The following is a 25,866-nucleotide window of genomic DNA, read 5'->3' on the forward strand; positions in this document are numbered from 1 at the left end:
ATATAATGTTTTGTCTGAACAAAGGACTTTATCACTAACAATGTGCAAACAGAGTAAATGACTTTAAACACCAGTTACTAGGATTTTGACTGCAAATGTTTAATAGAAATACACAACCTTTTGCTTTCTCAGACAGCAACAAAAGGGCTTATAAGAACACAAGATCCTGCCACAGATGCAGCATAATCTACTGCAAAGCTGATCTGCCCAATTACACACAGAAAGTCGGTTGAAAGAACACCAGAAGTTAATACAAACAAGTGTTGACAGAAGTTACAGACATGCAAAATATCCTTCAGTGCAATGAACTTGTAAAAAATCAGCCAGCCTATCCTAATCAGATGTTTTCAAGTCAAACCAAGTTTCCATCTTCAGCTCAGAGAAACAACGTAACTTATTTAATCCCCTTTTCTCCAGGAACAATGGGAATGGCAGAACAGAAAGCGCTATTGTGCCTTAAAATCTTTTACACAAGCATTACTTCTAATACATTTTACTTGGTTTACTTGGAATGTAGTAAAGGAAACATGTTTTTGACAATGGCCAAACTTCATAAAGTCTACTAGATTTTTTTTCAGTTCCTCTGTTGATGGGTTTCCTGCCAGGAATCTGTTTCAGGACCGGCTGGTGGTTCTCTAGCCAAAGTTCTCTGTTCACTGTCCTACTGCAGACAGGTAAAATAAAAGCAGGTACTTTCGAGGTCTATTCAAAAACAGACAATCCCACCACTTACTCTGACAGGTACACAAGTAAGTGGATTCAGACAGTGAAAGGGAAGGAAGACTGAGCTTTTGTTTGTGCACAGCCTAAGACAGTGTTGTAGGTGTGTTTCCAGTTAGCTACAGGTTGCATCGCCAGCTGTCTTATGGCTAATTGGACCCTTCTGACCCCTGTAGCCATTTGGGTTTGGAACTCTCATAGCTTCATAGTCTAACTAATGTTTCATCTTTCTTTAGAGTTGAAAATAGTTCTGTTTTTGCTAGGAATGAAGTTAGTGATCTTGACGTTCCAAGATTCTGACTGGTTTCTAAATCATTCTGTGCCCACACAGGTAAGCACGTAGTAACAGATACTGTTAGAGGCCAAAAGATTCAGAGGTAATATGTATTCTCCAGTCCCACTTAGACTCAGATGTTTTATCCATTACTAAGTTGAAACTTGATTTTCAGAAAACTCAATACTACCCCACTTAACAAGTAACCCCTTAGGTACAGAATGTATTAGGTCCTGCCTGAGTCACTTTCACAGCTTCCTATAATAGAGCAACGTCATCTTGCTTCTTTTCACAATAGAAAAGAACAAATCTCTGTAAGAATGACCAGTATGTGGCAGGGTCAGGGCACTGAAGAAATCTCTCTGGCCTGTATGAAATAGACTGACTGGACACGGAGTTGGTGGGGGAGGCGCTGAGTCTGCTGTCACAAACAGAATACAAAAGAACAAACCTGTCATCAGGTATCAGAAATCTATGTCATGCAAGTACTACACTAAGATGATAAATTCAGGGATGTTAGTGAGGAAAAGAGAAGACAGCCTCACTGAGAATTTAATCATTTAACTTTAAAAAAAACTTTTACATCAGTTACAAGAAGATAAAACTGTAAGAATTATAGATTAGGCTAAACTGGCAAGAAGTCATCTAAATCTCCCTTTTCAGTTGATCTTTTTCTTTTTTTGTCCATAGCGCCGCCTGCGCTGCTTATAAAGGTGACGGAAATTTATGTATAACCCTGAAAAAGAAAAGAGGCCAATTAGAAATGAGAATCTTTGTCTTTGTGTATAACCAGAAGCTCTTGGGGCAGGGACAGTCTCTAGCTGTCCATTTTTCATATGCCACAGCACTATGCTTATTGCAGGATGTACAACTCATTAACAAGTTACTAACAAATTATTAACATGCACTAGAAACAACTCAATTTGTTCCCAGTGGGTTCATTATTTAATTTTCTGCCATATTTTATTATGAAAAATTTCAAACATCCAAAAATGATTAAATCATTTTACAATGAACACCACCTAGGTTTAAACATTATTTTATTTACTTTACTACATACCCATTTCCACCTCATTTTTGATGATTTTCAATGTAAGCTACACCAGTACACTTCACCCCTAATCCTTAGTTATAGTTCAGTATTTTTTTTCTTTAAGGTAAAATTAACATAAAATACACAAATCTGAAGTATAGAAACAACCCAATTTTTTAATTGAAAGCTATGCAATAACATATTAAACAACAGTTTAAAAGGCATAACGTTTTTCTAGGAAGCACAAACTAGTGAATTAGAAAACAGGATTTCAGAGTCAGGAAAAACATATTTCAATTCTGTCCACTCATTAGTTCTGTGGCTTAGCCTCATCTCAGTTTCCTCACTGTATAACAGTTAAAAACACTTACTTACCAGACTTGTTATAAGAGAATGTATATTTAGAAAAGCACTTGGACTTATATACAAATGTAACTGATTATACTGCTTCTAAATTATACAAATTTAGGATTTATTTCATTCTGAAGAATAAGAACAACTACATATTCATTGCAGGCAAACTAAACATGAGTATAAAACCTTGTAAATTAGAGTGTGCAACAACATAAACACAAAGAAAAACCGCTAGGGTCAGTGCACGTTAAAATACTATATACCCTTCTAACTTTTTTAGTAAAATATTTTAAGGGTCTTTGCAATACTTATTCCTCTTTTTCTTTAACACTTTCAGTATGCTCACCTCATGGAGCCTAGTTACAGTAATACTAGATTTACCCAGTAAAAAATGTAAAGAGCTCTTTTAATGAGTACATTTTCTAAATTGAAGCATACTCCTTTCAACAGCCAAACATTTTAACATTTTTGTTAAAAATCTTTCTGAAATGGATTATATACCCTTTCTGAAATAGAAATGGAGTAAAATTTAATCTTAGGCAAATGACCTATACCCCTAACGTACATTAATTAACTGTGCTTCAGCTGTGTGCTGGTAACTGAGGTGTAGGTCTCTTCTCCCCCAGTATTAGCAAAAGACCAAGACCACTGGGCTTTGTGGCTTCTTGATTTACTTTCTGTGGTATTCCTCCCCAGACAGTAAGATGGTCCAAGATGGTCCCCAATGATCCCTACCTACATCCTGGTACTTCATACCTTGTGTAGTCCCCTCCCACATTGTACTAGGTTGGTCTGTGGAACCGACAGAATGTGGGAAAAGTGCTGAAATGTCACTTCTGTGATCAGGTTATAAAAGGCTGTGTGAACTTGATAGAGAGGTGCTAGTTATTGCTACAATGGCAATCAAATTATAATATAGGTATATTATATATATAGGTATATCAAATCAACATGTACATCTTAAATTCATATGTTATATGTCAAATATGTTACAATTAAAATAATACACAAAATTTTTAAAGGCAGTGTGGCTTCTGGCTCTCTCAGATCACCAGCTCTGGGAGAAGCCATGTCACGAGCAGCCCTCTGGAGAAGTACTGTGGCGAGAAACTGACGCCTCGTGTTCCCACTACAACAGTGAGCCTGGAGCAGATCCTCCAGCCCCAGACAAGTCTGCAGAAACTGTCACCCCATCTGAACTGACGACTGAAATCTCATGAGGGACCCTGACCAAGGGCCACCTCTATCACATCCACACTGCCTTTTATAACCTAATCTCAGAAGTGACATAGCATCATTTTTCCCATATTCCTGACCATGTGAGATAATAAACCATGTGAGATAATAAATGGTTGTTATCTTAAGATGCTAAATTTGGGGGTAATTTGTTACACAGCAATAGATAACTAATATACTATCTGCTGTCACATCCTCTGTTGCTAGGAGACCAGACAGCCATACTTATTTATGACCATCTCAAAAAGACTGTTGTGAACTAAAGAAGGGATAAATATACAAATTATATTAAAATGTGTTAGAACTTTACCTAAACAGTCCTTATAGTTATGAAGGCTTGTAAATCTCTCATAATTTAGGTTTACTTCTTTTTTCCCTTCTTTTAGTTTTTATGAATCAAGGCAAGAACTTATGATTTTATATAAAAGTAAATTAATAAATAAGCAAGCAGGTTTTACATGAGGAGTGGGGGTTGGGGGGTGGCTTTCCTATTGTTAGGCGAAGGCTTTATGCCATCTCTTGGCTGTTCAGAGGCCATTATTGCCTTCTGCCTTCCTCGCTGTGAGTTGTATTACCACCTCTGTAAACTGGATAAAGAATGTGCTTCTGAAATGAGTAAAAGTAAAATGAGCTTCTTACTCTATTTTAAAAGAGCTTCTCACATTGTTTTAAACATGAAATATCTTATGGTAAGTTCCCAATAACCAAGAGCACTTCAAGAAGATAACTCAACCACTGGGGATTTGGGAAGAAATATTTCCATACATAGTACATTCTCCTAGTGGGTCTGTTTTGCAAAGTAATCTTTCTCTATACTACTCTTTTGGAAATAAGAATCCTAAAGATTTTTTAAAACTTTGAATCATTTAACTCTACCCTCTAAAGAAAGGACAGGAAAAAGTCTATTACAAAGCCAACACTTACCTAAAAATAATAATATAAGATAAATCTGAAGAAAAAAGGAAAATCGAACTTTGATTTTCACTGGATATGGCAACGTGAAACTGAATCTTCCCGTTTCATTGAATACTGGAATGGATTGGATCACTGAGACAGCTAAAAGCAAAAACAATTCGTTAGAAGCAAATGAAATACCGTCATATCTAGCGATAGTCTTCTAACCCCTCAAAGGTTCAGTTCTGGGTTTGTTGAAAATGCTCCCTCCTCCCTTTGTACAGATAGCTCAAGGCTCTTCTATTTTACACCTAGTTTTCCTAAAAGATGAGCCTCCAAGCTGACAACAGAAAGATGAATGAGGAACAGTCACTTACTTGATAGCATTGAGCTTCAGTTTCCTACTCTATAAGTGGAGCAAAATACCCCTACCTGACTCACTCACTAGGTATTTGTCAAAATAAAATGAAGTTATCAATCTGCTTTGGAAAATTAAAATTACCATATAAATAGGAAGCATGTGATACATGACCATCCAGCTTCCAAACCTTAACAAAAGGAGCTACTTCCCTGGAAGAGTCTGTATACCAGGACTATAATGGAAGCCACTAGAAAGAAAATCTTGCGAAGTCCAACACTCACATATAGATTCAGGCTAGCAGACGGAGGAAGAACGATCTGGCCTATTAGCTTAGCTATCCCCTGGAACTAACCTATAAAACCTAGAGTTCCTGAAAGTACCTTCTGCCAAACATCCCAGAGGATACAGAGGAATCCACACAGTGTAACGAAGCCATGTGAGCACCTTCCAGTCCATGTCCAGGCAGTAAAGCATGTAGAAGGGGTACCTGTTGAAAATAAGGAATTCGGATGTTAAAAGCCCCTTCAGGTTCTGAATGCAACCCTAACGCATCGTTCAAAAAGAATCACTTCACAATTAGCCCCACGTGGCTTCTTCAGAACAGAATTATAATCCTGGGCTATCTACTTACAAGCTCCCATCATGCTCCTTCCCCAATCTTCAAAGATGTGAACTCTTTAAAGACAGACTAAGTTGAGGTCTCGAAGGAACCCTCTTTGGAACAGTTCAGCATGTGGAATGGATGCTCAGAAGCTTTTTGGCTTTATTCCTAGTTCTGATCAATGTTCCAAGTAGACAGGGATGACAGGCACTTTGACACTTTATCTCTGGATAAATGAGTCCTATCAAAATTAAGTACACAAAAGACCTGCAATCTAGAGTCCAACATACTGTATTTAAAGCGACACCATTGAAAAAGAAATTTGTTTCTTCCTGCACAGTAAGAGTTAGTATCTATAAATCTCTTTCACCTTTGTATAAGTACATTAGAGGATATACTGGTGCCATGGGATACAGACCACAGTCAAGACACGAGCTAGGGCTGTTACTGCCTCTTCTCCCTCTCAACTGTTAACTTTGCCAAAATACCACCAAACCTAGAGCTGTGGAGTCAATTTGTAAAATCCTCACTCCACTTGACTGAAAAGGGAAGAAATATGGACTATGTATAGTCTGGTAGAGAAGAATACATCTACTTTAATTGGATGATTTTTTTAAAAGATATTTATTGATAGCTGAGAATGGAAGAATCAAATAAGAGGTCGATTCAAACATCCATAATCTTGTAGTAAAAGATTCATTTCTACCATTCTGTCTAGAAGGCTGGTCTTCACTAGTTCCATCCAACCTGGATTGCTCCTTCAATCCCATTGGTTCGTCAGCCCTTTCATGATTTTTTCTGTGTGAATTAATCTTTTTCCAACAAACAGCAAGATCCTGAAGAGTAAGATGGACCTTTCATTTCTCTAGATCTCTCCCTGTGCTCCCCAGTGCCCAGGATGGTATTATGATCCGATGATTGCTTTAAGAAAACACTGCCTCACCTTTGTGTACAGCACAAAAATGCAGCTAGAACTCTCCACAGACGGAACCTTAATCCCAAATCAAACGAGACTCTGGATAATACAGCGAGTCCCTCAAGAAGAGAGAGAATCCAGGGAAACACTCAAACACCATCCTGGCATTTCTACACACCTGAAAATTTCAATTGTGCTCCAGGTGTAAAACACAAAGAAAACCACAGCTTTGTTTTGCATTTCTTCCATGGTGCCAAAGATGATAAACAAAATGAAATTTCTTCCAAGAAGCTATTAAAAGGATTCAAAAGAGAGAGAAAAAGTTTTAAAATATATTTTAAAGAAAAACACATTTAATGTGTTATCTGAAACCTAACCCCACTAAATTCAAGGTGAATAGAAAAAGACTGAACCCAACTGGCTTAATCCTCTGCTCCAGTTTTGGAACAAGTTACGTGCCCATGTGTGTGTGTGTGTGTGTAAGTGTGTAAATATATCATAAATGGTATAATTTTTTAAAATACACCCATTCAAATACAGTTTAAAGGATACCCATTGCCAAATTGAACATTTGTGTCTGCATAACCCAAGTTAATAGAACATCACCGGTGTGGCACCCCTCCCCCTTGTAGGTAACTGCTATCTTGTGTTAACCGTTCCTTCGCTTTTCTTTATAGGTTTAGTGCTTATATATGTATTCCTAAGCAGTATATGGTTTCACTTTGCCTGTTTTCAAACATTCTGAAATCATACTATATGTATTATTCCGTGACTTGCTTCTTACTCTGTTATGTGCCCAAGATTCATCCACGTTGATGCACGTGGCATTGCCCAGCTCCCAGAGGCGTCGCTCACACTGCATTCTACGTGAATGGCACTCCCTGGAGCTGTGCAATGTATGAGACTACACCTGCCCCTTCCATCTTGCCCTAGAAATGCTACCCTAATGTTTATTAGTACCAGTTTTTGATACACAAAAAGTATTATTCCATATTAGTAGGTCACTCAGTCACTATTCCCCTCTTATTTTTTAAACTAAACAAGTCTTTTTACAAGGACAGAAAACCTAGAAATAACAAGTCTATTATATTAACACCCTTTATCACACAACTGATAGATTAGAATGCCAGAGCTGGTATAACACAAAAAGGTAAAACTATAAAAACAGTACTCCAGAAGAGACTAAGCAACAATCACCTGGGTTCCCCGAGTCTGGGTGGGAGGTATTTACTGGTATGTAATCACATAGATAGAAAACAGAGGAGGATGAAAAGCTTTGATAACAATCTTCCAAATATTAGGAAACAACATAGATGTATTGGTTGAAGGGGGGGAATCCCCACACTAGTTAGAAGAGCCACCTTCAGATATGGAAGCAAGTCCAAAGTAAAGAGTTCCTAGGTGTTACACTGCCTTCATCGACCCAAGGTGGGAGGAAAGCAAGCACATCTCTAAGAAGATTAAGAATAGGATTTTCTGCTCCTGCCTGAGAATCAAGTTTCCCCAGTTTTACAGCTCTTTTTATAACTTTGTGATTTCATCAAGATGTAACAAAATACACCAGACAGCAAAAGTCTACTTTGAAAAATGTTCCTGAGGCTTAAAATTTTCGTCCTTGTTCAGATAAAACAATGCTATTCCTGTGCAAATAGGTATGTTTACTAAGTAAGACTTCTCAGCAAATTGTGTCATACCTAGTAATAACACTGAAATCTTTCACTCCCCACCCTTGAGCTCAACTGTTCAATACCTGGATAAGAGAAGGCATCACTGGTGACTTAGTGACTCCAATTGCTGCATTGATAGTTTCCACAACTGACAGCATCTGGCAGAAATACATCATGTCAGCCATGGTGTGGAATGTGTCGTAGAAGGACTCTACGGGACAAATATACATTGAGGGTAAATCAATGGGCAAATTCCAACAGAATTATTTTGCCAATTAGATAACTCCTTACATGAAAGGAATTTTAAGAAAGGTCTAATAAACATCCAGTCAGATTCAAGTTTACTAACCAACTATGATGGAGGGGAACAGGCCTGTGAGGTCACAAATAGTCAACTCTACTGGTTACCAGAAAGTTAACACAACAACCCTGTATGCCCTTCTCATTTTAAAAGGCAAGGAAAAAAAAAAAACATACCTAGACTTCATTCAGTTATTACATGCTGAAAACTCTATGTATCAGGCACAGTGATAATTGTTTTCAGTCCATTGTTTCATTTAATTAAAAGCTAAAACTGTATCACATGTATTGAATGCAAGCTAGCCTTTTAAAATCTCAAAAACTGTACAATCATAAATGCACAGGTGCAGAAGTATTGAATAAATTTGCAAAAACCTTAATTGTGTTTATATATTTAATCCTAATTATTCTTATTCTGAGAATCTATCCTAACTAAAAAAAAATCTAAAATGAAAAAGTTTCAGAAATAAGGTTGCTCTCTGAAATATTTACTCTAAGTTCATTAAAGCAGAAACTATCTAAATGTCTAAGAGTGTGGGAAGTTTGAGTAAATTATAGCTACTTCATGGATATTATATATTAATTTTAAATAACATACTGCTTATATGAGGCCAGCAAATGTGGTATCAATTCTGAATGGTCCATAATATAAAATCCTTTACTTTTCATACTGATCCTCGCTTTTCTCCTGAATTCCTACATTCCTCTTTGCAGTGTTTCTCAACCAGGGCATCAATGACATTTTGGCCAGGACAACTGTTTGTCCCACACACTGCAGAAAGTTTAGATTCTCAAGCTCTCTATTAATATAAGTAGTGTCTCCAAGGATCTGGCAGAGTTAGGACAATTACCAACAAAGATGACACCGTAGGAGCCTCCAAAGAATATGGTTTAAATATCAGATGAATAAAAGAGGCCCTTGCAAAGTGTTTTTGCAGAAATGATCCATTTTACAATCCTGCTACAAACTCAAGTATGAATTAAAGGATGTTCAAAATTTGACTAATTCTTTTCTCTGAAGAATTAATGCAAAACCACAATTTAAATTTTGCTACATATAAGATAAAAATTTTCCTAATTTTAAATGTCCCTTTTCAAGACAAAATACCAATCAAATCTTTGTGTCACCATTTACAATGAAATTCTGGTATCCTTTTTAAGGGAATTCACTTTAAGTGGCATTTTCCTGGGCAAACTATCTTTGAAAAATGAGGACGTCTCATACTTCGAAATAAAAGTTGTGACTTAAGATTTAGTATATGGTAGACAAAAATTATATTTTGTTGGCTTTGCTTCTCATTTTATGGGAAGTTCATCCTTGTTTCAATTCAGGAATAGAAATCTGACTTCTAAAATGATAGTTATAAAATTAGTAACATTAAAATGCTTATAATATTGTTTTTAAAACAAGATGCAAAATTGTATGCACAGCATAATTTTTAACTGCAGGAGAGAAAAAAGACTAAAAGGAAATGTATGGAAATATTAATAGTGATGGACAACAGCTTATTCACCTCTGCTTCCTTCCCCCCACATATCCACCAGTTTCCCCCATCTTCCAAACTTTCATAAATAAGCACATTTAGGTTTAGGATTTGAAAAAAAATTTTTTTGAAAGTAGGAAAAAGCACTCATGTTAATGGACTATGGATTTAAACTAACGGTAGTATAAAGTAGTATACTTTATTGGCAGTATGCACCAAAATCCTTAAAAACGATCTGTTCTTTAATCTCACAATTCCACTTCAGGAATTGTTCCTAAGGAAGTTACGTGGTTTTGAAAAGACACACACCAAGGTGCCAAAAATCTGTTGCTCTCATAATTGGGATTACGGTAGAGTTTTTCGTTATAAGTTTTTATTTTCTGATTTTTCTGTAATTAACACATTTTTATAATTAGAAAAAAAATGAAATTTTATTTAATAAAGTATTACTTAATAAATACCTAGACAAGCTTAAAACAAGAGTTTCTATATAAGCCCAAGAGTTTGCTGTTTCCTTAGCATATGAAGTTTAGCAAATACATGTTTACATGAAAAAACAAGTACATGTGTGGGATTTGCCACTCACCAACATCCTTTATTCAAAAAGAGAAAATTGCAAAGGGCAAACTATGACCCTGGTTGCCAGACTCCAAGTCCTTATTACATCTCTGAAGTCTGATAAAGGAAGAATTAAATAAACCAGCAGCTCCATTCCACTAGGTGGTAAGGAAGGGGCTCAGAGCCAAAATAGAAATTACAAATCCAGCCAGCTTACTTTAAACACATGACCCAGATACTTTAGCGGCTATTGGACTGAATCACCTAACAGCCAGCAGGTTTGCACAGCAACACTCAGAATCAATCCAACTAAGTTAAACTGTGATTTGCAGAATTCCAAGGTGTTAAAGCTGGAAAAACAATGTGCACTTCTTTCAAATGATTCTAGACCTGACCGTAATTCACCTTCTATAAACCTCAGATCAGAAAATTTAAGAATAAAGAGTAAAACAGTCTACAGGATTTTCTTTTTTTCTTTTTAAATTGTTTGTATTTTCCATTATACTTGTATTTTTCTTCATAAATAAAAAAATTTTTAATTATCCACATTCAAACCATCTGAAAATGGTGCATTTCCTACTCATCTTTTTGCATATATTGGTTCAGTTTTTTTTCCCCCTTTTTATATCAATGTGATCAAATTGGAAGAACAAATTTATGTTACTTCTTAGGCCTATCATCAATATTTCTCCTTGTTATTATAAACGCTTTAAATACTTTGTATTTGTTTCACAACATTCCACTGAGGGAATATCCTAAACGAATCTCTACATTTAGGTAGCTTCTAATTTGTTGCTAATATAAATAATACCATAATGTTTATCTTTTTAAAAAAGCTTTACTTGTAGTTTCAATTCTTTGTTCCAGAAGTGAAATTACCAGGTTCAAGGATATAAATAGCTAAGGTTCTTGATTCACTTTGCTAAATGATATTCCAAGAGTTGTTGTAATTATGTACCCTCCTAATAGCCATTGGTGTGTCTATTTTAGCATATGTCCTCTTGACTTAGGTATCTTTTCTAACGCTGCAAAATTGATAAATAAAAAATGTCTTACTTTATTTCCTTCATCATTACCGAATTAAACATTTTTCTGCATATTAAATTAGTTTTATTTCATCTTATGAACTTCCTGTACATTTGTTTATTGAGTGGAGTTTTCATATTTTTAAATCAATTTTTACAAGTTCTTTATATGTAAAGAAATCAACCCTTGCTGGAATTTGTTGCAATTTTCTACCAAACCTCCATTCCCACGCTAACTTCAATATACTTTTAATCTTTAATGCTATCTTGACTGAGGTGTTTTTATATACATATAGGAATTTAGATATTTTATGTAGTCAAATATATTGACCTTTTCCTTCATCATGTCTTTCAACACTTTTCAGCTTAGAAAGTCCTAACCTTCCACAGGAGACTTTTATAAACATTTACTTGTATCTTCTATTATGATTTAACTTTTTGATATATAATTCTTAAATCCTTTGGGGGAATTTATTTTTTTATACAGTATGAGGAGAAGAGTCAAATGGATTACTTGCTCCCTTGTGTACCCAAACCTAACCAATTTTCCTTGGAAACATTATTAGATTTCCCATCCAATAAAAAAGTATTGGGGGTGGCCGTATGGCTCAGTTGGTTAAAGCGCGAGCTCTGAACAAGCTGGTTCAATTCCCGCATGGGATGGTGGGCTGTGCCCCCTGCAACTAAAGACTGAAAACGGTGACTGGACTTGGAGCTGAGCTGCGCCCTCCACAACTAGACTGAAGGACAATGACTTAGAGCTGATGGTCCTGGAGAAACACACTGTTCCCCAAAAACAAAAAAAATTAAAGAAAAAAATAATAAAATAAAAAGTGACTTGAAAAAAAGATACATTAGGAAAAAAAAGCATTGGCTATTTCCCTTTCTGTTGATTCATAATTCTTTTTAGTATATACATATAATTCATATATATATGTGTGTGTGTATATATAAAATATACACATATATATAAAGTAAGAGCAATTCCTAGACCACCTAGTCTGCTCCATTGATTATTCTTATACAAAGGCTATACTGTTTTAATTATGATTCTTTCATGTCAGGTAGAGAAAGTCCTCTTCCATTACCTTTCTTCCCCCAAATTTTATTACCTCTTTATTGTTCACAATAAAATTTCAGAATACTTTCTCAAAAATTTTCCATCGTCATTTATTTTGGCTAGAATTCTGTCAAACAGACAAATTAATTTATCAAGAACTAAAATCTTTATGATAGTCCTTTCATTCAGTTTTAGAATAGTCCATTTGAGAATCTATTTAAGCTCTAAAATGATGAGATCCCTTTTGGACTTGCATAACTTTGGCACTGGAAGTATCATATCAATTTCTCTGGTTATAAATTAACTATCATGTAGTGACTAGAGAAAGGGATGCTGGCCCAAGATGCTGCCCCTGGCTAGCTGTGTGGACATGGACCATTTCTCTGGCTGTCTCTAAGCCTGTTTCCTCACCTGGTTAAGTAGACAGAATATGCAGCCCTCCTGTTTCACAGGTCATGGGAAATACATATGTGAAAGAACAATGAAAGGCATAAAGTGCTACACAAATATGGGGGGTTATTATTAACACCAAGGCAGAGAGTGTTACATTTGCTGAGCAATAGGCCAATCTACTGAAAACAGAAAACTCGTGTTGACATTTGGTACTCGCCTTTTCCCAAGATAAAGAACCGCACAGTCATGTTGACAAACATCCAGGAGAATCCCAAGAACTGTACAAGATTATACATGAACAGATATCCTTTCTTCAAGCTTATAAGAGCTGAAAAGCAAAGCAAGGTAGTCAACTGTTACAAGCAGTGATCACAGCAGGAGAGGGCTGTAGGGGGCATACTTGCATGACTCCTCCCTCTTTCCTATTTGGATGCCCTAAGCTCCCACACAAACACCTGGCCCACGTCTGCAACAGCCTGGGCTCCTCGTCTGGCAGAGAAACACATAAGGCAATTATGAGAAACACTGTGCTCTAAGGTATGTTTTCAGCAGTCTTTCCCCTCACAGCCTTGAAGGGTAAGTATATAGACATAACAAATGCAAGAAGAAAATAGATCTTAGGAGGCATTCAAGTGGGGGGAAGCTAAACTCAGCTTCTGCTCATCATCTTAACGTAATCTACAGTTTCTTCCTTTCTGGGATTTTTTTAAGGTCATGTCGCTCAAACGAGCTCCAAGAGACAGAAACAGTAACAGAGGCAGGAGAATAAAAAAACATTAATTGTGTCTGCTGCCTAAGGTTTGTAAAGACAAGCCAATTACCGAGTTAAGGAGGGAGTGAGGAGCTTAGACAGTCATGGTTGAGTCAAAGGAGTAGGGGAGAGGGTAACTCTCAAGAGCTAGGGAGGTCAGATTCTGCTGCTGCAAATTTATTTCTAAGCTACAGATATTCCACATACACACTTGGTTGATGCTCAGATAATCACACTAAACATGGTAATGTGATTAAGCAAAAGCAACCTTATTCTAAGGGGCCAAAATAGTCCGACTTAGCATATTTAATTAAAATTTTTCTTCAACTACAAAAAATTATTACATTTCTCCATCATAAAGAAATTCTTTCGTCAGGAAATTTTATGAATTTAGATAAAACAAAGCTTTATCTATCATCCTAAAAATCTATATGTAAGAATTTTTACATATTTTTGAAGTTTATCCCCCAAAAACACCAAAGAATTACTTTAAATATCCAAGTAGCCTTTTTGTGTTATTATTATTTACCTCCACTAATTGTCTCCTCTCCTTTGCTTTTCTAAAGGAACACTTCTTTAAATTAGTAGTTACTCAAATCATTTTTGAAGAGCAATGAAACCTCCTTTTCAAGACAAACTGTATTCACAACCCCAATATATAAAACAAAAGCAGAGCTGCTCTGATTGAAGTGGACCTGCTTGCTCGGCCTATCCGTCCAAAGCATCTCGAGGAATCCCTGGTAGCATGGGACAGTTTGAAAACCACTAGGCTAAAACTTTCCCCTTTCTCGCTTATGGCATGCCAAGTAAGCACCCCTAAAACGTGAAAAAGTATGAACAAATGAGGATCCCTTATTTTATTCTGGTTTCCAGCATTAGTTTTATATAGACTTTCATGGTCCTCCCTCTAGAATGCAAGCTCTTAGAGCACAGGCGCTATGATGAATTCATCAGCTCCACACCTCAAGGGCCTAGTACAATGCTCTCCATGCAGCAAGGATTTACTCGCTGCCGAATTTAATCTGTCACCCATAAGATAATATACTTACAGAGCTTCTTGCCTATAAGGGTTACACAGAAACAGAAATGGATTTTTTTAAAGTTGACAACCACACTTATTTGTGGCATAGCCCTTCAGATCTCAGTCTGCAAAAAAACACCAGCCTGGAAGGAGTGTAGCCTTGGACCTACATGGTATTTCCATATGTCCACGCTGGCCTTGCTGCCACCTAACGTTAGGCCAGCCCAGGAGATTAAGGTTCTTCCATTCTGCTCTGCCAGCCTGTTGTACTCGGATGAGGTTAGGCTCCAAACAGAAGGGAAACATTAAGACTTCCGACGTGGGCGTGCACCACTTATACATTGGACATTAAGGATTTCTCAAGTCAGCTACACAACCGTCGCTCTCCTGCCATGTCACACCCATCCATACCCCATGTCTCTCACAAGTTAACTGGTCACTACCACAGCAGCAGGGGCAACTTACTTTCAGGGGAGCCTTGGCTTTCAAGTCTGAGTTTATTGAGGCGTTCTTCTTCCTAGAATTTGGACACAAGTTTTCCAAGAACACAAGTTAGGTGGAATTCGCAGATGCTTGCACAAGGCCACATGCTGGGTAAGTGGTATAACTCCCTCAAAACCACCCCCTCCAACTGTGTCTATGCTTCACTCGGGAAGCTGTCATGGTGCCTAAACGCCTGGCTCCTCCCGACTGACTAGCACTGGCAGCACAGAATGCCCATCCAATGCTCGTCTCGCAGAAGTAAGCCAGTCAGCTGGCTTCCAAACTACAAAGTGGGTAGTCTTAGAGCTGGTAAGACATCTAGATTTGTCGTGGTCACAGAAACAAAACAGATGTGTAAGGCAGAAAATAGACTCTATTTTATTCTTTACAACTTCCAGATTTTTAGTATAATTTCTCCAGAAGCTAAAATGGTATCTCCAGCATCAATATGAACTCATATTAGGTTACTACATAGATGGTTACATATAGAAATATTTAGATATTTGTGTATGCATAGGCTAGTATGCACACGTATAGTTCCTTGTTCTGTCAGCTGAGTGGGCCTAGAAGCGATGATACCCCAGTAACCATGAGCATACCTAAGCCCAGATCTCGGATCCCCCCACCATTCTCCAATAAAAAGAACAGAGCTCCTTGAAGAACTCTAAGGCTGGAGCAGGGAACACACAAGTAAGCCTGGAGCAGCTTATAGTATCAGAAATTAAGGAAGTGCTGAAAAAAAAAAGCCCCACAATGATGGAGCTTTGAGCTTCATCAAAGGGACACAAGAGCCAACTGAAAGAGGTCCAATCGCCAAAGCTAAAACAATTTGAGCAACAAAATAAACAATGATAACACAAAGTATAAAATAAATATTCATGAGTCTGTACTGATATAAATGACTGAATAAATAAATGGGAGAGAACAGAAATATCTCCCATGCAGAATAATTCCAAATAAAGTACGGAGATATTCCACCCTAAGGATGGGAAGCATAACTCCCCACTCCTTAAGCGTGGGCTACGTATAGTGACTTCCTTTCAAAGAGTAAGGAAAGGGGGGAGCAACATTTCAGTGAAGAAACCTGACAAACATTACTTCAGCCACGTGATCAAGATCAATTTCGACAGGAATAAGTCACGTTGATAGTATATACCCACGATATGACATGATTAGAATGAAACCTCTGTGGTCTACCTCCCCCCAAACCATTCACCCTAGTCTAATTGTGAGAAAAACATGGAACAAATCCCCATGAGGAATAGTCTACGAAATAGCTGACCAATACTTGTATAAAACCATGTGTCCAGGTCTTTAACTGAATTTGTAACTTTGTCCTTACTCTACTAGAGCCTGACAGGTATCTGAGGTGGCCCAAATAACTTGGGGTCCTCATGATTTTGGTCTAGATTCTACGGTTCTTACTGACCTTGGCTCTGAGCTCCATTTCCGCATCAGACTCATCCAGCCATCGATCAAAGTCAGGGGCCAAAAACAGTGGGCGCTTCTCCTGCTTGGTGAGTCTCTCCCACCATTGACTCACCTTCTTCTGCACCGTAATGTTTACCTGCCTCTGGGTCAGTTTGTAAGCCGGCTAAGGGAGAAAATGAGAATGCTAAGATGCCCTCTCCTTCCCATCCCCCACTCGTCCCCCTAACACGGCCCCACGCCAGTGGGAGTCTATAGAGAAGTTGCACATAGGCTTATCCCCCTTCCTTCTCTGTCCCTGCAAGTCTTGGTGCAAAGAGAACATCTAGACCAAGAGCTGACAGAGGGAAGAACTGGTAAGAACAGCACTGTCTTTCTCTGATTCCCCAGTGAATGACAGGAGGAAATCGGGCCGAGAAAGGCAGCGAGGTCCTGGTTATCCGAGGTGAAGCAGGACGAACCTCCCGCAGATCGACCGCATGCAAGGCCTGCAATCCAATCGCTCTCTCAAGTGCATCCTCACCTCCCACATTCCCTCCCGTGAAGACGACTGAATTCACATGGTCACTGGTCCCTGGCATAGCGAGCCCGTGTTTTAGAAACATCTAACCATGGCCAGAACTGTACTGAATCAGATAGAACTTTTTCACAAGGGTCAGCCTAGGAAGCCTTCCCAAAGAAACTCAAATTCTTAGAGGCTGTTCCAGTTCTTTATTCTTCTACAGGCCTCTCCCTTTGCTGTCAAAGCAATACCTGTGACAGGTTCTTCATCCCTTAAACCACTGCTGACTACTGAAACAACCAAAACAACTGAAACCTCCTGCAGAGAGAAATCAATATGCTCAAGGCCCCAGAGATAAGACTGTAATTCCAGAAACTGAAATACACCATCTGTTGGATTCTCTCCCTTCCTATTAGAGAAGTTTCCTCCAGCTCTGTGAGAAGGAAGACTTCAATTACACATCTAGCATTCTTTCTTCAATATCAGCTGCCTCAGCCTTTTCTGATTTCTGCTGCCTCTCTGGCAAAGTTACATTAAAGTAACAGCCTGGCATGGGCTTCACCTACCCTATGTAACTCTGCTCTGTGGGTACCACACTCCTCTGTCATCACTAAAAAACAGAGGAGCAGAGCTGGAAAAGACCCCAGAGATCACTTATCCAATCCTTCATGTAACACATGAGGAGACTGGAACTCAAAGAAGTAAACAGACTTGTTCATGCCACTAAAAAACGGCAGAGTCCAGATTCACCTCAGGTTCTCCAACTTTCCCGTTTCTCTGCAGCTATAACCTGTTCAATCAAAGAACTATATTCTCCTTTGGTTTTTATCTTCTTTCCAACCCTTGCTCCCCACTTCACTAAACTACTAGTTTATATTTCCTAAAATGGAAAGAGAAGTAAGAAAGGAAAAAACATACCTCTGGCTTCACCAGGTCTAAGAACTCCAGGTGAAATTCATAGACATTGTCTCCTTTGGCACCATGTCCCTGAGCTATAAAAAAAAGAAATGTGGGTTACTGTGAACTTGAGCAGAGCAAGGCCATCCAAAACCTTAGAACAGTGCTTTCAGAAGTATACACATATTAATGGGCCCTGCCAAAATGAGTGGGGAATGGTGAGAAGAGTTATTCCACAGCTAGATAAGCCAAATCCTGGACCAAAGTTTCTCTCCATATGTCCTTCTGATGATCAATTCCAGAGTATTTACTTAATCGTCCAGTGTGGCCCTGACAATGCCCAGTACAAACAGGTAAGAAAAAGAATACAGAAAGCAAAGCCAAAGAAAGGTATCACATAAATATAAATTTAACTTTCACATTTAGTTTGGCACTGAATCCAGTGCAGAGAAAAATCAGGCTAAGGAAAGCTGCAGGATACACGGAAATGCTGAATTGTCTCAAGAAAAGCTCTGAATCTAACACCCAACCAGGGATAGAAAACGGAACTGACTTCTCCTTTAGCACATCCTAAATGGAATAAAAAAGAGAAAAACATCTTTCTCAGCTCATTTCTAAGAGAGGACAAATGGCGCTGGGAGGAAAGTCCCTGGGTTGACCATTATGCCATCCCTGTGCCTTGACACGGCTCCTGTCCCCAAATCAAGCAGGCACCGAGCCTAGGTGCCGGTGACTGAGGGACAGCCCTTCCCCTCTAACTCTCTGACTTGTCTATCATGTGGTTCCCTCCTAGGATTCTCTTTCCTCATCTGGCCACATGCAGCATCACTTGCCTAATACTTGCTACAAGTGGCTATTGTTCTCTAAGACCATAAATTCCTTAAGACAGGACAGTCTATAAGCTCTAAGTGGCAAGATATGCTTTTACCACTTTAACTTCCTTTCAAATGTATAACTCCCAAAAAAATCTGTGCTGCTGCCACCACTGCTCTCATCTTGAAAAGTAGATACAAAAGCCAGGCTGTGCTTTCATGCAAGTACATTAAGGTAGATGGAATCTCATGTAAAACAGATACTCTTCAATGTCCCATAATGCTAGTCACTTCCCAATGACATTCCAAGGAACTAAGAAGGAGAGTAGGGAGAATCACACCCCACTGGGTGACAATAAATCCAGACCTACCCTCTCAGGCACGGCAGCAAAATCTGCTGATGAACTAAAGAGAAAGGACATGGAGGCAGATTCACAGAATCAAAGACTGCCAGAGCTGGAAAAGCTTTAGGTATCATCTGGAATAAGTGTTTCTTAAACTGGTCTGTAAATGTAATATCAGGGAGCCACAAAGTCTCATTAAGAAAATTTCTATTTTTTGGTTTCATTAAAATCTTTAAAAAAAAAAAAAAAAAGCATCCAGATGGCTACCTTACAAGCGAGTACGACCACACAAGTTCAGTGGCTGTATTTGCCTGTGTTCACAGCTGCAATGAAGCCAAATATCACGTAAAGGGACCATATTTAACTCTTAACATGTTCCACAATCTGGGTCTACAGCCCTGGAGGATGCTAAGAACACATTCTCACGTGTCTGTGGGTCCTCAAACTTGAGAAACACACCTTATAATCTAATACCCTCATTTTATAGGTCCAGAGAAGTCAGTAAGTTGTTCGAGGTAGCAGCAGAATTAGAACTAAACAGATCTTATTTCTAGCCCAGGATTCTTTTTTGCTGTCTCTCTAAGAGGAAAGCAGGATTTTAAACAAATTCTTTGACTTTTCTAATCATGTATTTCAAAATAATCTAGTTTACCCCAAAAGTATCAGACAGGTGAGCATAAATAGAAAGTGAATAAAACAAATAGATAAAAATACGAAGAAACCACCACTACACCTCTTAGACTGTGCAGAGAGCTGGGAGCACTTGCCCAGATACTGACCTTTGAAATGAAGCACATTTTCAGTGATGCTGATGGCAGGATTCTGTGAAAAGAGACCAAGGATGCAAGAAGCGCGTTTTAATAAGGAGAAAAATGGAATTAAAACCAAGGGCTTACCTCCCTCCATCCTTCCCCCTTGGGGACTCAACCTCCTCCTGTGTGCCTCCTCCAGAGACTGTATTTAAGTCATTTATTCACATCTGTGTAGGGTTTCTCTGTCGGTACCATCTGAGATTGCAGGCTCCTGCAAGAAGGACCTAACATGCTCTAACTGCGTAGAACAATCATACCGGGCTAGTTCATTCTGACAACAGCAAATGGTACAAGGTGCTATGGGAGGTGTTCCAGGGGAAGACACACATCTCTAAGACTCAGTCCCTGAGCTGTGGAGGCAGAGACTCTAGTAGAAGAGATGAGTCGTTTCCTGTGAAAAGTCATCAACTCGTATCAAATAACATATGCTCAGGACCAAGAGAGTAGGAAAGAGCAGTATGTTATAGGCATTAAGAGAGCGAGCAAAACGGGAATAGAATGTTTGGTGAAAGCGTCACCAAAGGTAAGGCCTGTATTGCAACACGAAGAATAAATTAACTCCAATAGGAAGAGGGAAGGGCTGAGGATTAAGGGCGGCTCGATGAAAACGAAATATGTAACCTCAGGCTCCACACTCTTAACCCCCATCCAACTCAAGCCTAGAAAATCAGGGTATCTATTACAATTGATCGCAGCACCTTACAATTGTTTTAGCAAAGCGGCAACCAAGACATGGTAGTCACTTGCCTGAGCATGTGCAAGCTTGGATGTTATTCCAGATGGCATGACTAGAAAACTGCAATTCACTATTTTAGTCAACAAAACCACTTACAGGCCATTTGCGTCCTAGTGCTTGCCTGGAAACATTTTGCTGACATCTTCTGGTAAGATCAAGAAAGTGCCAGCATCGAAACTTACATAGGTACTGATGGCTTGAAAAAATAAATGCCAAGATAATAGCAGAGCACTCTTTCAGAAACGCTACCTTACTAGTAGTCTTAATGGCACAGAGGATGACAGACACTATGTGGAGAAACGGACAGTGGCATCTCAGAACAGGAAAATTAATTCGGAAGAGTGGATTCTGAAATATGAAGATAGCTTAGGAATACCTTCACCAATTTATTTTGCTTATATTTTCATATTTATGCGTACAGAAGAGTGAGACAGATTTATGATTTTTTTAAAAACCTGTTTTGAGAAAGAAAATAGGCAGCCCCTAACATCTGAAACTGATCTGATATTCACATCTAGATCTCAAAATCAAAATTATCACGAGCTCGTCTAAAGCTCAGAGCAAGGTCATTTTGTTCTCCTACTGAACATAACCAATCTCAAAGAATACCAACCTCATCTCTTTCTAACTTATTCCTTATTTGCTATACTCCAAACAAACTTTTTGTTCCTGAAACCCCCACCCCATGCCCTTGCCTGCCCTTGAGTTTGTGCACTAGCTGGAATGTTCTTCCCCAGCTCTCTTCATAACTCATTTTATCCTTTAAATTTCACTTAGCTCAACTGTATAAAAATGCCCTATCACTGAACAGCCTTGCCAACAATAGGTCATGTCAGACATTTCATTTATCACGATCTAATGTGAGAAATAGTATCTTATCATTTTCATTTACATGTCCCTCGTTATAAGTGAGCTCAAGCATCTTTTCAGGTTTATTGGCCATTCTTGTCTCCTTTTACTAATTGCTTATATTGTCTACCCTTTTCTCTATTGGGTAATATGTCTTTTTTTAATTGATCTGTAGTTAAGTGTTTTACATATTCAAGATGCTAGTCATTTGTCAGCGATATGTGCCACAATATCCACTTCAAGCTTGTCTTAAATTTGTCAAATCTTTTTCTTTACGGCTAATGATCTGTGTGTCTTAACACATTCTTCTCTGTTCCCCGACAATAAAGATAGTCTCCTATATTTTCTTTCAGTAGTTTTGCTTTATGCATTTAGGTCATTAACCCACCTGGAACTGTGTACAACATAGGCAAGATCTTATTTTATCTTTTTGCCATTTGAATTACCAATTGCCTCAATACACTTTCCTGAATGGTTCATCCTTTCCCCTATTAATTTGTAAAGCCACCACTGTTGTACAATAAATTTCATACATGGATAAGTCTGCTAATAGACTGCCCTATTGCTCTTTGTGTTTTTCTCATCTCAGGTTTAATGTCACAATAATAGTCCCCTATACTTGAATTGCTCACTAGAATTCACAAAGCCCTTTCAAATCCATTATCCAATTCAAACCTCAAAACAATCCTGTGAATTAGGTGTGATTATTCACATTTATTTGAATGAGGATTCATAGGCTCATAAAAGGTAAGTGAATTATCCGTGGCCACCAGATAGTAGAAGAGGAAGGACCCAATCTCTTATCTTCAGTTACCACTCTTTCCACCAGACTTTCTATTGGGTAAGGACAAGAACACTATTTTTCAAACAGCTCCCAAACTGACCTATGCTCTTTGTCCACACACAACTAAAACAAACAAACAAAAGCCTTGATAAATGAGCAAATGCTTTAATGACTCTGGTTGTTGGCACAAATATGTGCATTATGCTTATCTTGAGAATAAACTCTATTCTGAAAGTAACTCTGCCCCAGCCCCCCTGGACTCCAGCTCGCCTGTGTTACTGCTCACCTCAAACACAGACAGTGCTGCTGCTGAAGTCTACTGTGCACCATTCCTCCTCACAGTGGTTTCTCATCAGCCACTAGCCCTGCAGCTCCAAAAACAGAATAGAGATGTGAAAACCCGAAGGTTCTGTGTCTCAGGAAGGGAGGGAAGCAGAGCTTCCCCAAACTGGAAATCAACACCTAAACTCACTCACACGTAAGCTGCGGGACAAGTTAGAGAGAGCAGGCGGCGAGAGCGAGCTGTCCAACAACCCAGTACTGTGTCTAGCCTAATAAGACAAGAGTAGGTACTCCACAAAGGGTTTTCACTGAACATGTAAATGAATTGCTTCATCCGGAGCCAGAATCACTGGTTTCACAGGCCCTGCATAAAGCAATTGAGCAATATAAGGAAAAATGCAGCCCTAACATTCAGAAGCTGGCTTGGCAATACAGCCGGGATGCGCTTCTCCTAATGGACGTCAACAATTTCAGGATATCAACTGCAGACAAGGTTATTCTGAAACCTTGACAGAATGAGACCAAGGCCATTTCATAATTTTGTGTAAGCATAAACAAAAACATGGCCACTACGCCACCCACAAGATACCAGATAGCTTCTCTCTTGGCCAAAATAAGTGACAGCTACTTCCCTACCAAGCACAAAGAGTTTTATTCTTGGGCTATTATCCCTTCCCTGTAGAAAAGATCTATTCAGATGCCCAACCATAGAATTACCCCCATTTTATCACAGCATCTAAAGTGAATCCCTGCTTCCTTAGACCATCCTTCAATGACCAAATCATCAAAGTCCAAATCCTTTAATCAGTTCTTTCTAACACCGTCTTAAGACACCTCATGGTTCCCGAAGGGGTATGCTCTCCCCTGCTGAAAAGAGCAATAAACCAACCTTGTTTAACCAGATGTTCCCGGCAGTCTTGGGCTACAGAACATTGACACAGTACAAGTTAGACAGATAATCTCAAAGTCTCTGCCTTTCTCTTTCTGGAAAGTTCTCTCAGACCTTTCTCAGTTTGTCAAGAATACTGTATCTTAAACTTAGTTCTGAAAGTCATCTCTAACTAAACAGAAGTAGCAAATTCCTTTAACACCAGGGAACTGGTTCAATATTCAACTCCAATTTACCAATAAACCTACTCATGCACAAAACTTTTTGTTTGCATATGATAATATGCTTTCTTCTAGATAGTACGCCCATAGAAAGCTGAATCTGACTCATCTTTGTAAGTTTGCAGTATCTCACATGTGGCAGAGGAATTCTTTTATGAATGGTATTAACATGTAACTTTTAAACGAATGGTAGCTGAAAGAGATGCCTCAGAATTACACATAGGATATCCGAGAAAAACCAAAAACTCAACTGGAGAAAAAAATTTATTTTTTCCCAGAAAGTTAAAAAATCTTTTGGAGATTTCTCTCTCCAAAAGAAAATCCCCTTTTTTCCTCCACTTTTACATCTCTTTATTTTAACTATATTTCAAACATATACACCTTCATATTTTTAAATATGCCAAATATAATTAACATATTTTCGTGTTTCTTAACTAAAAGATTTAGACCTTTTAGGAAAAATGTAAGTATGGTACATTCCTTCATTTGTCTAATTTGCACTTCTTTCCACCACCACCCCTCATTCCCTCTAAAAACACTTTTTCTGTTTGCAGCTTCAAAATTATCCCAAAATATTACGTCCTTATTACATGACAGATATCTAGACAGGGCAAGGACTGACTTTATTTAATTGATCTACATAATGCTTAACAAAATACTTAGAGGCTGTCGTAACACATATTCTGTATTTTCCTTATGGATTTCTGGAAAAACGCTCTCTAGATGGAGACTTTGATCCCCACCTACAAAAACTGTTTTCTTCCTTTTTTATTAAAACACCCTGGAACAGAGGAGAGACAACACAGAACATTTATTCATCCTCTGAGGCAAAAGTGTAATTCAGCCTGGTTTAACACATTAAATGACATACTGTGCAATGTCATAGGCTATTTAAAGGCATTTTGGCCAGTATTGTCTTTTATCTTTCAACAGAAAAACAGGTTTATATTCCAGAAGTAACGACTAAATTCAACACATTCAAGTCCACACTCAAAAAGCACCTACACTTTGCAAGACAATATGCCAGATGGGCTGATGGATCCAAACAAACTCAGAGTTAAGTGGGGTGAAGGTTACAAAATAGGATAGACGTCAAGGAGAGTGGGTAGTAAGGATGGCTGTAGAAAGAATATTCCAAATTGAAACTCCAGTTCCTCAAACACTGGAATTCTGGATGGTTTGGACAGAAACTCAAGTCCTGAGATCTCCACTATTTAGGAGGCTTCAGCGTGTGCGTCAATGAGACAAACATAAATTCTCAATATAACTTAAGATAATTTTTAAATTCTCTAAGCAACTCAGCAAACCTGAGCTCACAGCCTTTAGAACATGGGGTAAAGGTAAAACTCACTTCTGCGGGGGCTCCTGGACTTTCAAATTGAAATTAACAAGAAAGGTTTCCATCCCTGACCCGCTGGGAGGTGGGTGTGGCCCCCGAGGCCTACGCGGGTGTCATGAAGGTCCGCAGGGACTGGCTGGACCTCAGGCCGGCGCTAGACGTCCAGCCACAGCCCAGCAAGCCACTGTCACACTGCCTCCTTCATCCAACGAGCTCATCCCACGCGTCCGAGGGCCGCAGCAAACCTGAACCCTGACCGCCAGGCCCCCAGGGCCGGGCTCGGGAAACCATCAGGCCGCAGCCTGCGAACAAAGAGGAGGCCCGAGGCAGCCTCCGAGGCCCGCGCGAGACTCACGCAGCACCCGAAAGGGCTTGCAGCCCTCAGGGGGTCGTGCCCCGGGCCGGGTGTCCGCGGGTGTTCCTCGACAAGGGCCAGTCCCCACCCTGTTGGCGCACTGCAGGCTCTCCAGTGCGCACCCGGACAAAGGGGTAGAGGGTTTGGGTGGGTGCCAGGAGCCGCGGCCCTGCGCGTGTCCCGCCGCCCGGACCCGGCCTTTACCTGCACATCACTCAGCTCCACGCGCAGATACAGCTCTCGGTGTCGCTGAGCCCAATAGACGTGCGGCGTCAGCACCTGATTTTCCATGGCCACACTGCCCAGGGCGAAGGGAGACTCAGCTCACGGCGCCTCGCTACCTCAGGTGGTGCGCGGCTGGAGCCCGCCCAACGCAGGCCGCAAGCCCCCGCGCTCCGGCGTGCCACCAGCCCGCAGCCTCCAGAGGCCCCACGCTCGCGGGCCGCGCTTGCGCAGTGACCAGCGGGGGTGGTGGCGCGGGCTCC

The 25,866-nt window shown here is 39.3% G+C and overlaps 1 protein-coding gene across 1 annotated transcript; it reads right to left on the minus strand.

Moving 5' to 3' along the window:
• Positions 1 to 73: 73 nt before the first annotated feature.
• Positions 74 to 25,866, minus strand: HACD3 (3-hydroxyacyl-CoA dehydratase 3). Its single transcript, XM_033108362.1, has 11 exons — positions 25,586 to 25,866; positions 19,894 to 19,936; positions 17,980 to 18,053; positions 16,561 to 16,725; positions 15,114 to 15,165; positions 13,094 to 13,204; positions 8,140 to 8,267; positions 6,568 to 6,680; positions 5,253 to 5,359; positions 4,542 to 4,673; positions 74 to 1,730 (listed from the first exon to the last, which is right to left on the minus strand). Exons 1-11 carry the CDS (start codon positions 25,670 to 25,672, stop codon positions 1,654 to 1,656), a joined length of 1,089 nt encoding a protein of 362 aa, XP_032964253.1. The 5' UTR covers positions 25,673 to 25,866; the 3' UTR covers positions 74 to 1,653.

This window comes from Rhinolophus ferrumequinum, chromosome 6 (assembly GCF_004115265.2).
Source record: "Rhinolophus ferrumequinum isolate MPI-CBG mRhiFer1 chromosome 6, mRhiFer1_v1.p, whole genome shotgun sequence".
Lineage (NCBI taxonomy): Eukaryota > Metazoa > Chordata > Mammalia > Chiroptera > Rhinolophidae > Rhinolophus > Rhinolophus ferrumequinum.

What these genes read in the sequence shown, in the direction of transcription:
- HACD3 (XM_033108362.1), bottom strand. Translation starts at nt 25,672, where the DNA reads ATGGAAAATCAGGTGCTGACGCCGCACGTCTATTGGGCTCAGCGACAC. An exon ending in TGATGCCTTCTCTTATCCAG is followed by an intron (nt 6,681 to 8,139) that starts GTATTGAACAGT and finishes TCCTTTTAATAG; the next exon opens with CTTCTTGGAAGAAATTTCAT. An exon ending in TCTTATATTATTATTTTTAG is followed by an intron (nt 1,731 to 4,541) that starts GTAAGTGTTGGC and finishes TTTCTTTTTCAG; the next exon opens with GGTTATACATAAATTTCCGT.